The sequence below is a fragment of the Seriola aureovittata genome, chromosome 9 (assembly GCF_021018895.1).
Source record: "Seriola aureovittata isolate HTS-2021-v1 ecotype China chromosome 9, ASM2101889v1, whole genome shotgun sequence".
Taxonomy (NCBI): Eukaryota; Metazoa; Chordata; class Actinopteri; order Carangiformes; family Carangidae; genus Seriola; species Seriola aureovittata.
The window spans coordinates 5,681,591-5,694,939 of record NC_079372.1 but is presented as its reverse complement, the minus strand read 5'-3'; the positions used below and the strand labels follow the sequence as shown (position 1 = coordinate 5,694,939).

At 44.0% G+C, this 13,349-nt stretch overlaps 1 protein-coding gene across 4 annotated transcripts in view; it reads left to right on the top strand.

The window, feature by feature from the left end:
• kmt2d (lysine (K)-specific methyltransferase 2D) overlaps positions 1 to 12,248 on the top strand; it is a 30,759-nt gene extending 18,511 nt beyond the window's left edge. For all 4 annotated transcript variants that reach the window (XM_056384451.1, XM_056384452.1, XM_056384449.1 and 1 more), the window contains exons 39-55: positions 107 to 339; positions 470 to 3,436; positions 3,524 to 3,673; positions 3,786 to 3,950; positions 4,061 to 4,208; positions 4,312 to 4,390; positions 4,485 to 4,657; positions 4,877 to 5,001; positions 5,091 to 5,226; positions 5,643 to 5,764; positions 5,876 to 7,271; positions 7,383 to 7,519; positions 7,804 to 7,934; positions 8,336 to 8,621; positions 8,819 to 8,892; positions 9,000 to 9,108; positions 9,262 to 12,248. In XM_056384451.1, the coding sequence (XP_056240426.1) occupies positions 107 to 339; positions 470 to 3,436; positions 3,524 to 3,673; positions 3,786 to 3,950; positions 4,061 to 4,208; positions 4,312 to 4,390; positions 4,485 to 4,657; positions 4,877 to 5,001; positions 5,091 to 5,226; positions 5,643 to 5,764; positions 5,876 to 7,271; positions 7,383 to 7,519; positions 7,804 to 7,934; positions 8,336 to 8,621; positions 8,819 to 8,892; positions 9,000 to 9,108; positions 9,262 to 9,354 (6,524 nt within the window). In that variant the 3' untranslated portion in view covers positions 9,355 to 12,248. The remainder of the gene's footprint in view (positions 1 to 106; positions 340 to 469; positions 3,437 to 3,523; positions 3,674 to 3,785; positions 3,951 to 4,060; positions 4,209 to 4,311; positions 4,391 to 4,484; positions 4,658 to 4,876; positions 5,002 to 5,090; positions 5,227 to 5,642; positions 5,765 to 5,875; positions 7,272 to 7,382; positions 7,520 to 7,803; positions 7,935 to 8,335; positions 8,622 to 8,818; positions 8,893 to 8,999; positions 9,109 to 9,261) is intronic.
• The last annotated feature ends 1,101 nt before the right edge of the window (positions 12,249 to 13,349 follow it).

The window sequence follows — 13,349 nt, the reverse complement described above, 5'->3', positions numbered from 1 at the left end:
TTCTACTAATACTCGCTCTTATTAGAAACGTATTTAGTCATTTGGATGCTATATTGCTGTCCCTATACTCTGATATGGATATAAAAGTTAGTCTCCTCTGTTACAGATGATGCAGAACAGCACCAATATGAAGAATGGCTTCTTCACACCCAGCAGTTACTCCAAATGCAGTTGAAATTTCTGGAGGAACAGATTGGAGTTCACCGCAAATCACGCAAGGCACTGTGTGCTAAGCAACGCACTGCTAAGAAAGCTGGCAGAGAGTTTGCTGAGGCAGATGCAGAAAAGCTCAAGTTGGTTACAGAAGAGCAGAGCAAAATTCAGAAACAGCTTGACCAGGTGTGTAGATTTTAAAGAATCTGAAAAAGACAACTGCAAAAAACCTTATGACAAGTTTACAAACTTGCTGCAAAGGCACTTGGCATCTTGTTTTGCAATTTCATATCTGTTCATCATTATTGTGTTCTAGGTGCGCAAGCAGCAGAAGGAGCACACCAATCTTATTGCAGAGTACAGAAGCAAGCAGCAGCAGCATCAGCAAGGCTCAGGTCTTCTTACCCCAGGTCATTCTGCACAGGGGGCCCCCCCTCACATGTTTCCCAAGATGCCTGGCCAGATGATGATGGGCCAACAGGGAACAGCAGTAATGGGCCAGCACCCTGGCATGATGCCACAAGGGGGAATGCCTGTCAGGATGCCCCAAGGGCAGCCCTTTATTGGAGGAGCCCAAACTCAGCTGCCTGCAGCTCTTGGAGCCAGTAGTGTCAGGGCCCCAGGTCCTCCTGGGGCTCCAACGGGATTCTTTCCACAGGGGCCTGGAATGCAAGCTGCAGACCCAAGGCTTCTCCAAGAAAGACAGCTTCAACATAGGATGCAAATGGCAAAGCTCCAGCAACAGCAGCAGGTGACGATGGGCCAGCAATCGATGCCACACCCAAATCAACAGTCTGGCTTAATCGCTCAAACACAGTCTGGTATGATGGGGAACCCACTTATGGCCCAACAACAAGCAAGCGCTCAACAGGGAATGCTAGCCAACCAGGCCAGTCAGCAGGGTATGGTGCAGGTTCCACAAGGAATGGTTGGAGGCCAGTCTGTGGCTCCACCTCCACAGAACCTTGTAGGAGGCCAGCCCATTAACCATGCTCAAGCCATGATGGCAGCTCAACCAGGAATTATGGGAAACCAGCCAGTTGCACCATCACAGCAACAGAGGCCTCAGCTGATGATGGGTCAGCAGGGAATGGTTGGATCTCCAGGTCATCCAGGCCTCAGAGGTCCCCAGGCACAGTTGACTCCCCAACAACAGAGCATTCTGGCCCAACGGATGATTGCATCTCAGCAGCAGCAACAACAGCAGCAGAATCTTGCTAAGAATTTGGCCCACCTCCAGCAGCAGCAGATGGCACAACAAAGACAACCAACACAATTGATCAGTCAGTCCAGCCACGAACAAGGAGGGCTGTCCCAACCCTCTACCCCACAGATGGGTTCCTCACCTTCAGCAGGAAGTATCACACCCCAGCCACAGGGAGCTTCAGACAGCCAAAACTCCGGCCCCAAAGAGGGTGGGATTCTGAGCCCTGATCCAAGAACACCACCACAGCAGAGTGGACCCTCCACTCCCAATCAGATGACTCAACTGGGCCCTGGAAATGACCATCAAACTGATTTTGGACGACAGCAGTTACAACAACAGCAGCATCATCAAAACCAGGTTTATATGGCCCAGCAGCAACAATCAAATCCTCAGTCTGTACCTGAGCAACAAACAAGTTTAGTCGGAAACCAACAAAGTGGTGTGCTTCAACAGCAGCAGCAACAACTTCCACTCACTGTCCAGAGGCAAGGTTCCCTTGGTGCTGACAAGCCCATTTTGATGACTGTTAAAGAAGAAGGCAAACCAATTGATTTCTTAGCTCAGCAGCAACAACAGCAAGTGGCTCAAAATGCCATGCAGCAGTCACAAGACCCCAGCCTCCAACAGCAGATCATAGGCCAGAACCATCCTGGCCAGCCACAGCCTGTTGTGATGGGCCATAGTTCACAACAGCAAGCCCTCATAGCCCAGCAGCAAAAACAACAGGCCATAATGGGCATGATGCGAGCCCAGCAGCAAGGAATGATGGCACAGAGACCTGGAGTTCCACCTGGACACATCCGCACTCCTATCAACATCCCAGCTAGTATTGCTCAGAATCCTCAGCTCCGCAATCTCCCCCCAAACCAGCAGATACAGCACATACAGGCCATGATTGCCCAAAGGCAGCTCCAACAGGGTCAGATGCTGCGGATGTCAATGGGTCAGGGACAGCAAAGTCAGTTGAGGTCTCACATGCCACCAGGTCAGATGCCACAAGTTGGGCAGCAGATGCAAGGGATGGAAGGCCAACAGATGACATATGGAGCCATGGGAAAGCCAGGAGCAGTGGGCACTCAACAACAGCTGGGCCAACAACCTGGTGTTGCTCCTCAGATGCAGCATGGAATGATGGTCCCTGGGCAACAGCAGCCACAAGTAGGGGAAATGATGCAGCAACATATTATGAGAGGCCAGGTACCAGTGCCACGGTCCCCCATGGACCAGGGTCGTATGATAAGGCCAACATCTCCACGTCAGCCATTAGCTAACTCACCTGGGGATCCACAACGGCACACATTTAGTCAAGCTATGGGTATGCGTCCACCCACTCCTAACCAGAACCAACAGCAAGCACTAATGGCAGCTGCAGCAGGCCGCATGCAGGGCTCTCCATCCCATGCATATTCTCCTAGAGGTCCCTTTGGAATGAGCCCAGCCCACCCAGCCTCACCCCATTCATCCCATGTCTCCTCGCCTTCGGTAGTTGACAACAGGGCTGGAAGGGGAAGTCCATACAACCAAGTCAAAGCATCCCCACTCAGGTCACCTGGAGCCAAGAGTCCACTTGATTGTCCAGGACTGAAAGTAGAAAGTCAAACATCAGGCAATGAAACATCTCAGACAGCCTCAGTTATCCCCAATGGGCCACAAAAAGGCATGAATGTTCAGCAACAGTCGCATCAGGTTACAGAGAGCCATCTTCCTCACACACAGCATGGCTCTAGAGAAGGGGAGGTATGCAAGATGACCCTACAGAACATTAAACAAGAGCCAAGGGAGGTTCAGTGTGATGGTGCAGCAGAGGCTCATCCTGGGGCTATAAAGCGAGAAGTAACAGGTGAGGTTGTTACTTCGGGGAACAACACTAGCTTTATTAATGCTGGAGACCCTGGAACTCAAGGCCCTAGGTCAGAGACTGGACAGCAACTGCTACAGAAACTCCTGCGAACCAAGAACCTTCAGCTTGGGGCTCAGAGACCCTCTGAAGGCATCCATAATGAGATCAATGGACACATCAACAGTAAATTAGCAATGCTGGAGCAAAAACTTCAAGGGACTCCACGAAATATGGAGGTATGTTTTTTACATTCATTGTTTTTGCCCTAATTATGCAGTTGTTTGTGAGGGAATAACCTCATTCATTTTCTCAATCCTTTACAGGACTTACAGTCTATAACAAAAAGGGCTCCTGTACAAAAGCCAAAGCGCACTAACAAGGCAGCTGGAGACAGAGGGCCGAATGCACGGAAGAAAAATAAGAAGGAAGAAGTTGGAAAAAGTGCTGAAGCCTTAATAAAGCAGCTCAAACAGGTAGGGGATGGGGGATAGGGATGACAAATATTGATTTCCTTAATTATTTTTGCCATGAATGTTTTGAAGAGTGGTTCTTCATCATATAGACTAATGGATATATCCCCTTCAGGGTCTCTCTTTGCTGCCCCTGATGGAGCCTTCTATCACCGCCAGTCTGGATCTGTTTGCCCCTTTTGGGAGCAGCCCAGCCAATGGCAAAGCCCAGCTCAAAGGATCCTTTGGAAATGCAGTGCTGGACAATATCCCAGACTACTACTCTCAGTTACTCACTAAGGTATAACTAAGCTGCAACATGTACCAGTGGGTAGCTGTTGCAGGTTGTTGATGAATGCTTCTTCAAAAATAAAGTTGTTTTACAAGCCTATTGTTTTGTGCCTTTTACAGAGTAACCTCAGTAACCCACCAACACCCCCATCCTCCCTGCCACCTACCCCTCCACCCTCAGTACAGCACAAGCTGCTGAATGGAGTGACTCCTGGGGAGGAGCTGTCTGAGGGTCAGAAAGACACAGAGCCAGCAGAAGAGCCAATGGGTAAACAATACTGGATTTGGCATGAAATTATTGTTTTTCATGAATATTTAATCTGCAGTTGTACAGTAACTGGGTTTTAAATTCGGTGTAATTTTCCCTGCAGAATCCGTTACAGAGGTAAAGAGTGTAGACATTCTGGCAGCTCTCCCCACTCCACCACATAACCAGAATGAGGACATCAGGTACAATAGGAGGATTGTTTTTCTTTGTCAACCAGAATACATGGATTTCTTGTTGTTGAGGCTATAAACCTAGGAGATTTCCTTTTTTTAACAGGATGGAGAGTGATGACGAGGATGCCCCTGAAAGTATCATCCCAGCATCTTCCCCTGAGAGTAATGTAGGGGAAGAAACACCACGTTTCCCTCACCTACGGGAGCCTAAAGAGGAGGAGACAGAGAGAGCAATATCCCCCATCATCCCCCTCATACCTCGCACTGCCATACCAGGTATTGTGCAACTTTCTAAATGATAAATGTAACTCCGAAAAACAACAGCAACATGTATTATATCAGCATGTTATGGAGAAATCCATTCTGAAAGTGTTGCATTACATTTTACTGATCAAGACTTTAATTTTTAATAATATTAAATTAATATTAAATCCATTTATATTGCTAAAATGCAAACTGACAAAAGATGGATTCACACACTTGCTTCTGTTGTAGCATTCCCAGAAAACAAACCATTCGAAGCAGCTGATAGCAAGGTAGTTTCCACATCCAACCACTGGGACAAGGCCAAAAACAACGAGGTGTCTGTTACCTTCACATTGTCCTCTGCTGCAGCCAAGGTACTAAGCCGTGATATCATTGCACCCTGTTTAACCTTTTTTTTATCTTCATGTATTGTGAACAAAAACTTGAACTGCCTTTTTTCCAGAAACTGAACCACGTGATGATGGCCATGGCCCAGTTGCTCAACATTAGAATGCCGGGTTCTTATGAGGTGACTTTCCCTTCCCAAAACCCTGACATGCCCACAGTGGATGGGCCTGGGAAAGGACCCAGCCAGTCAGGTATGCATTCAAAGACGATTTTGTGCGTTTGGATTGTCCTATTGTCTCACTGGGTTGGGAAGTTTATCATACAGGTCACAACATCTGGGTGTGAATCTGTGTCAAGACATTTCTCACGTTAGCCTACAACAACCAGTCGTGCAATTAATGTCCTGAATCATTTGCTTCCAATTTAATGTATCTGTTGAAGGTAATGCAATGTCAAAGTCTTGACCTTTTTTGGCCTCTTGTGATGCCAGTCTCTTGCTTGTAGCTTGAGCATGTGAGTTGAGCAGAGTTGCTGTTCGAAACGTTTTGTCACTGCGGTCGAGTGACTACACTGCTAGGGAAACACTTGTATGCTAACATTGCTCTCAAACAAACATGCAAGGGTTTAAGTTTCTCAAGACTAATGTTAAGGTGGCGCTGTTTTCCAGGGGCCCTGTGTACAAAGGACGGTGCCTCACCCAGTCAGGATGAGTGGCTCAGGCAGTTTGATGTGTCTCTGCCAGGCTGTACATTGAAGAAACAAGTTGACATTCTGGCACTTATTAAACAGGTTAGTCATTACGGGACTCTTGAGAACTGTGTAAATTATTGACCTTTTTTGATCATGTTCCTTGTATTATATATTTCCTGAAGCTGTAGATCTCATGTGTTTTTCTCCCAGGAATTCCCAGAAAAAGAGGACAAACCGGTCCAGCACTGTTACACAACCAATGTAAATGACTTGGATGTGCGCCACCTTCCTATTATACCAGTGGAGGAATCTCCACCCCCATCACCATCTCCTCCACAACCTCCCCCATCTGTCCCAGATCCGACTAGTGAAGCTGAACCTTCCAAAAAATCTGCTTCTCCATCCCCCTCTCCCTCCAGTCCCACCATTGTCCAGATCAAGACTGAACCTGAAACTGAACCTGAACCTGAACAGGATGTTGATCCTCCTACTGATGCTGCTCAACCAACTGATGTCACAGAGTCTGAAGTTGCTGCTCCAGAGTCGGTCACTGATCCACCACCTGCGTCTGCAGTTTCTGATCCTACTGCTCCTACTGAAGATCAGAAGGATCTGAGTCCTGTCATCAAAGAGGAGGACTCGGCTGCTGATCCAGCACAACCTCCTAAAGATTCTCCCAGCACCATGGAGTCCTCCCCTAAGGCTACCAAGCAGCGCAGGCCTCTCTCCCCTGATGAGGAGGTGGTACACCCCAAAGTCAAAAAATGGAAGGGGATTCGCTGGAAGCGTCTTCAGATTGTCATCTCAATACGTAAGGGTGGGTCTAAGAAAGAGAGCAGCCGGGAGGTGTCTGAGCTGATGGAACGCTTGCGCATTACTCTTAGACCAGACAAGCTGCCTCGGGATAAACGTAAATGCTGTTTCTGCCACGAGGAAGGTGATGGAGCTACAGATGGGCCTGCCCGCTTGCTTAACATTGATGTGGACCTGTGGGTGCACCTTAACTGTGCCCTGTGGTCCACAGAGGTGTATGAGACGCAGGGGGGTGCCCTTATCAATGTGGAGGTAGCCCTGCGTCGTGGATTGCGGACTCTTTGCGCATACTGCCAGAAAACAGGTGCCACCAACAGCTGCAACAGACTGCGATGCCCGAATGTCTACCACTTTGCCTGTGCCATCCGGGCACGCTGCATGTTCTTCAAGGACAAGACCATGTTGTGCACTCAGCATAAGCTGAAGGGGCCCAGTGAAGATGAGCTAAGCACATTTGCTGTTTTACGGCGTGTCTACATTGAGCGTGATGAGGTGAAGCAAATTGCCAGCATCTTACAGCGAGGTGACCGCATCCACCTGTTCCGTGTTGGTGGTCTCATCTTTCATGCTGTTGGCCAGTTGCTACCCTCCCAAATGACCAACTTCCACTCACCCACTGCCATCTTCCCGGTTGGCTATGAGGCCACGCGCATCTACTGGAGCACCCGTGTGCCCAACAAGCGCTGTCGCTACCGCTGCCGCATCAGCGAGGATGATAGTCGCCCTCTGTTTGAGGTGCGTGTTCTGGAGCATGGCATGGAGGATTTGCAGTACCGCGACACAACTCCAGAGGGTGAGAACATATACATTGCTCTCACTTTGTTATATGGTACCTCTGAGTGTTAAGATAATAATAAACTCTCTTTACCATTGACTGAATTAAATTCACCGTCTTTGTCTTTAGGAATCTGGGACCGGGTAGTTCAGGAGGTGGCTAAACTCCGAGATGAATCGTCCATGTTGAAGCTGTTCACTGAACATGTCAAAGGAGAGGAAATGTATGGTCTCACAGTTCATGCTGTCATGCGAATCACTGAGTCGGTAAGAATTTGCAGCAGGAAGGAATATCACTCTGTGTCCCATTTACTTTGTCTTTATCTCCCAGTTGTATTCGAAGCTGTTTACTAGACAACGGTCGAGTGTCAGTCTTTGAAAACCCATGTTTAAAACTTAACATCACAAGCAGACATGATATATGAAAAGCTTTACCCTGTGACTAGAGCCCTTGTGCTACAGAGCTACACAAGTCATGCTATGACATAATGAGTCTACTATACATAAAAGTGCATGATTAACACAATTTATGTTACTTCGTTGTGTTTTAGTTGCCTGGAGTGGAGAACTGCCAGAACTATCAGTTCCGATATGGCCGTCACCCTCTGATGGAGCTCCCTCTGATGATCAATCCCACCGGCTGTGCTCGCTCTGAGCCCAAGGTTCCCACACACTGCAAGAGGTGAAGACAGCAGTACTTAAGCAATAAGCCACAAGAAGCTGAGCTTTAAAGTAAAACTTAACATGTTAGGAGAGTAAAACCTGTGTGGCTGGTAGAAAATGATTTTAAGCATGGTGTCCTATTGGACAGGATTGTTGACTTAAATATCAATGCTTTTGCGCAGTTACACAACATTAGCACAGAATGTTTTTGTTGGTTATCTTATATCAGTCGTTTTTAAGTTTTCCTCACCAGGTAACATATTCTCTTACAGTTGATGAAAAAAGTTCCTCAATATGTAACCCAACAAATATGCAGTCCCATGTTGAGGACCAAAGCTCTTCAACTCTTTATTTGATGCACAATACATCTTACAAATGCCTGGGGTACCCACTCACACTCTGTTTTCTTTTTGTCTCAAGGCCTCACACTTTAAATAGCACCAGCATGTCAAAAGCCTACCAGAGCACCTTCACTGGAGAACTCAACACACCATACAGCAAGCAGTTTGTCCACTCCAAGTCCTCCCAGTATCGCCGCCTGAAGACCGAGTGGAAGAACAATGTGTATCTGGCACGATCCCGCATTCAGGGCCTGGGTCTGTACGCTGCCAAGGATCTGGAGAAGCACACCATGGTCATTGAGTACATTGGTACTGTCATACGCAACGAGGTCGCCAATCGCCGTGAGAAGATCTACGAGTCACAGGTACATCAATAAAACACTGGCCCTGGGATATAAAGTACACAGAAATGATTCCTTATAAGTCCTTATAGGTTGGGGAAGCATTTATTTTGGTGGGGTACCCAAATTTATTCTACAAAAGGACAACACTTCAAAACAAAAAAAACTTTGAATGGAAGAGTGCGTATCGATCTTTTTCTGCTTCTTTTGTCTTAACTTAGAACCGTGGGATCTACATGTTCCGCATCAACAATGAACAGGTGATTGATGCCACTCTGACAGGTGGCCCAGCTCGGTAAGTGTTGATTTGTCACTGGTTTTCTCATTGTAAATAATGTTAAACCCTTGAGTTTGACTATTGTGTGTGTTTTTTATTAACTGGCATCTTTTTGTCCTTTCCAGCTACGTCAACCATTCCTGTGCCCCCAACTGTGTTGCTGAGGTTGTAACATTTGACAAGGAGGACAAGATTATCATCATTTCCAGCCGCAGGATCCCCAAGGGAGAAGAGGTGCAGTGCATTAGAAAGCTTTCCACTCTTCACTCTTGCATGTCACCTTAATTTCACTACCTTTTCTATGTTTTTGCTTATCATCATTATTATTATTGTTTATGCAATTAAGATTTTCAGCTCCTGTTAACTGTATGTGTTTCTTAATTCCAGCTGACCTATGACTACCAGTTTGATTTCGAGGATGATCAGCACAAGATCCCTTGCCATTGTGGAGCTTGGAATTGCCGCAAGTGGATGAACTAAGGAGAAGAAAGAAAAATGGAGAACTTCCCTCTCACTGGTGCCAGAACACTCCTGCGCCAAAGCCTTTGAATCCTACATAGCCAGTGCATAAGCTGTTCTGAAAGATGTGGATGGAGGAAGGCTGGCCTCCGCCATTGAAAGACTAAAGCGGTGACACCTGTAGCCAAAGGTTTGAAGAGCATTAATCAATAAAAGCAACCGACCACCGCCATCAGCAGCAGCTTGATGGTGGGACTGACTTTCATGTTTGGACTAGTGAATCACCCTTTCCTCAGCCAAAACCCTTTTCCCCCCTTCGACTGTTCTCAATAAGCTTACAGTGGCTGGAAAACAATCCTCAACATCTACCAAATGATTCTGACCCTCTGATATCAATACTCGTAGTGCAGAGCTCATCTGGAGCTTCGACAAAAAGCCATTTTAAAATACTAAGAATGAACTAATGATGCATTTTTATGTTTTAAGTCGGACCTATTTCCTGTCCCACCTAACCACACCTCCCCCTTACCTCCCAGAAAAGGCACTTTCCCATCAAGTCATCAATGAAGACAACACGGATATTGGTTAGCTAGACAATCTTGATGTGGCTCTGTGTAAGAACTACATATGATCGATGGAGAAAAAAAAAAAAAAAAAAAGATGTAAGTTAATATAAAATTTGAGATGCTATTGATCTGTGTCTCCAGAGGCACCAGATGTTCTGACTGTGTGGAGTCCCAAGGTGGGTTAGTTGGACTCAGTCTACCTCATTGATTTAGCGGGAAGTGACTGCTTTGTATGAAAACTGTTAACTGCTACTGTGGAACCGGGGGGAAAGGGGGAATGTTTTTATGGGCTTAGCCTTCTCGGACAAGCAGGGAATCTTAAGCAGCAGGTTTGCTCTATCTACTCTATGCTGATGATGATTTACAAAAATGAGCCAACATAATTATTATTCATGAATTATTTATACAGAGGAAATATATGACAGTTTTGATAAGATATTGCATTAAAATCACAATCAGAAGCTTAGCGGGTGTCCTGTATGCCACCAAATCATCCTGGATATTGATGTAGCTTTTTCTCTTTTTTTTTTTTTTTTTTTTTGTACTTTTTATTTATGCGTCTCAAAACCATGCTATTAGCTGTGTGAAAGCACAATAACATCCACCTTTTAAGTTGCTTAAGACCGTAATGGTGTGAGTGAATGGCTCTAGGATCACAGGACAAATGGTCTTGGAAGAAGACTATGAAGTCCAAAACTAACCAAGTACACATTTTGCTTGTCGCTTCATACATTGAAGTTCCACTTGTTGAAAACCAGCCGGTGGATGCATGACTACTGTCCCATTTAATGCTTTTTATTCCCCAGCAACTCGACCTTTTCACAACTCAACCTTAAACTTTGAATCATGCCTCTTCCTCTCTGTATAATTTCGTGGACTGTTGTTAAACTTTACTGTAGTAAGTCTTCCTCTGCCTGAGTACAGCCTGCAGTGTTTCTACTTCCCCTGTAGTGTGCTTTTCTAGTGCTGGTACTGTCCTCTTGAGGCTGAACTGATGGCAGGGAAAGACTTATTGGAAAAAAGGGCATTTGTTTTCATTTCTATGTAAGATGAATGAAAAAAGTCTTTAAAGGGAGCTTTACTGAAACTCCACCTTCCCATACTACTTTGTTTCCTCCTTCCCCTAACCTAAGACCTCACATGATTTAAAAATGCAAAGTTGTACAAACTGTATATATAGTATATGCATTAGGGGACAGCAACTCTTTATCCAGCCCCTTTGTAATCAATAAAGTCAAAAGTGTAGAGAAATAAAATTGAAAAAAAATCAACCACTGGATATCATTTTAACAAAGATAAAGCTGTATATAAATATAAATATATGTAAAATGGCAAACTAATATCTTTATGTATATGAACCAGAGTGTTTTGCATTTACCTGTTTTTCTATTAGTGTTTTTTGCTATAAGCTCTCAGAGACAAGTTTGTTAAAATAGGTATGAGAAAATGTCTGGTCTTCTCCAATCAGTTGCGACGAGAAGCCGAGGTGATTACAAAACTGTTTGGATTCATGTGGAGAGTCATTAATTAAGACATGAAAATCACTTCTTGCATAAAGCAGTACAATGGTGCATAGCATTTGTATTTATGTAATATTGTTCGTGTTTATTTTTCTTTTTATTTATGCTACTGCTTGTTGATTACCAAAACCTGTCCCTTAATCGGTTACAATTGGATTAATATACTCTTGAATGGAAAATCTTGAATTCCCTAGAATATTGTTAGTGTTTTGCTTTTTTATATCTTCCCTATAGAAGTGAATGTGTTGGTAAACCTTGTGAAATGGTTACTTGGCCTAATGTATGTTATGATGTAATACTCAAAGTTAATCCCATACTTAACCTGGTAATGAATTGCACTCTCATAGTATAAACGGAGAACTTCTCTAAAGTGGTAGATATTGATCAAGTATCCGAAGCAGTGATATATATATTTTTTGGTATGTTTCTATTTCAAGGGAAGACCATGACGAGACATTATGCCGCTCACTGGATTTTAGCCTGAATAATTTTTAACTTCTCTGAATCTTAATTTAAGTTCTCTGCATATCTTATAATTTAATAAAGTTTGCTCAAATTGAAGGTTTTTTTTAACCTCACCTACTTTTTAAAAAGATGTTGCATCTGTACAGCAGAGATACTTTTAGGGAATATGAATAAATATAATGATCATTTTTATTGTATGTGGCATGTTTTGTATGGATATTATTTTGAATTGTACATATTTTTTTCAGGACGCCAGAGGTTGCATCTCTTTATATACAGCTTTCCCACTCCCTCTCCCCTTCATCTTATTTCTTTGTCTGCTTTTGTTTCTTGTAAAGGAAAATAAAATGCATTTTAAATATGTGCTCAGTTTTCTTTTCGTTTTAAGCTCAAAATCCAAGCAGCCTCCTGAAATAGTAACAAAAAAATGAATTGACTTCTCGTAGAGCTTCATGCCACATCTCATGGCCGTCATCATCAGATGGAGTTTGGTTCCGCTGTCAGTCTCTTCTGAGTGAAACTTCGGTGATGTGATTCCAGTTTGTGGTTGTATATGAAATGATCTGATTAAGGCCACAAGGTTTGACTGAAAGCTCTTGGAAAAATTCTAATAAGTGAGACTGAGTTAAGAACTATCTATAAAAGCAGTAACTATCTTCTCCTCCTGCGCCCGGGTTAGACGATTGCCAACCATCTGGTTTCACACTCAGGACTCATAAAGCAGTTGTTGACAAAATAATAGAAACCCATGAAAAAATGATGCAATTTACAACCACAAACCAGCTGTAAAAAACAGTTGACTGTATAAAGGATAGGTTCACAATTTTAATTCAAGTCTGAAAACAGTCAGGAACACTGAAAACTGCTTTTGCTCACTACAGTCATTCCTCCTATTGATACTGGCAATTAAGAGATCTCTTCCTGATGATGCACAAAACAAACATTGTTCAAAATACATCCACAGTTTATCTGAAGTTAATGAGGCTTCAGCAGTCTGTATCAATCAGTTCAAGTGGGTATATTCCAAAGTTAGTCTTCTCTAATGCACGATTCCCTCGTGTGACTGAGGAAACACAAGGAAGAAACTTTGTACTAAGTTAGTGTTTTAGTACAAAATCCATTCTTTGTATTTCTGCAGACAGTAACACAAAGAGGGAACTACACATTAAGACTTAATTTTGTAAGATAACATGATTTGATTAATGCAGTCACCTGAAGCCTCATTATCTATATTGTTGCATGGAATGAGGATTGTGTATGGAAGCTCATCTCCGCCAGTAAAAGAAAAATAAAATAAAAACACCTTGATTAAAAAAAATAAATAAATAAATAAATGATTGTTATAATTATGAGATAAAAAGTCTTGGGGAGTCTTCCTAAGGTGATCATTGAGGCACCATCAGCTGGGGCGGAAAACTACAGCTTTGAAAATTTGGGAAAAAAAAAAAAAAGTGGTTGTGTGAAG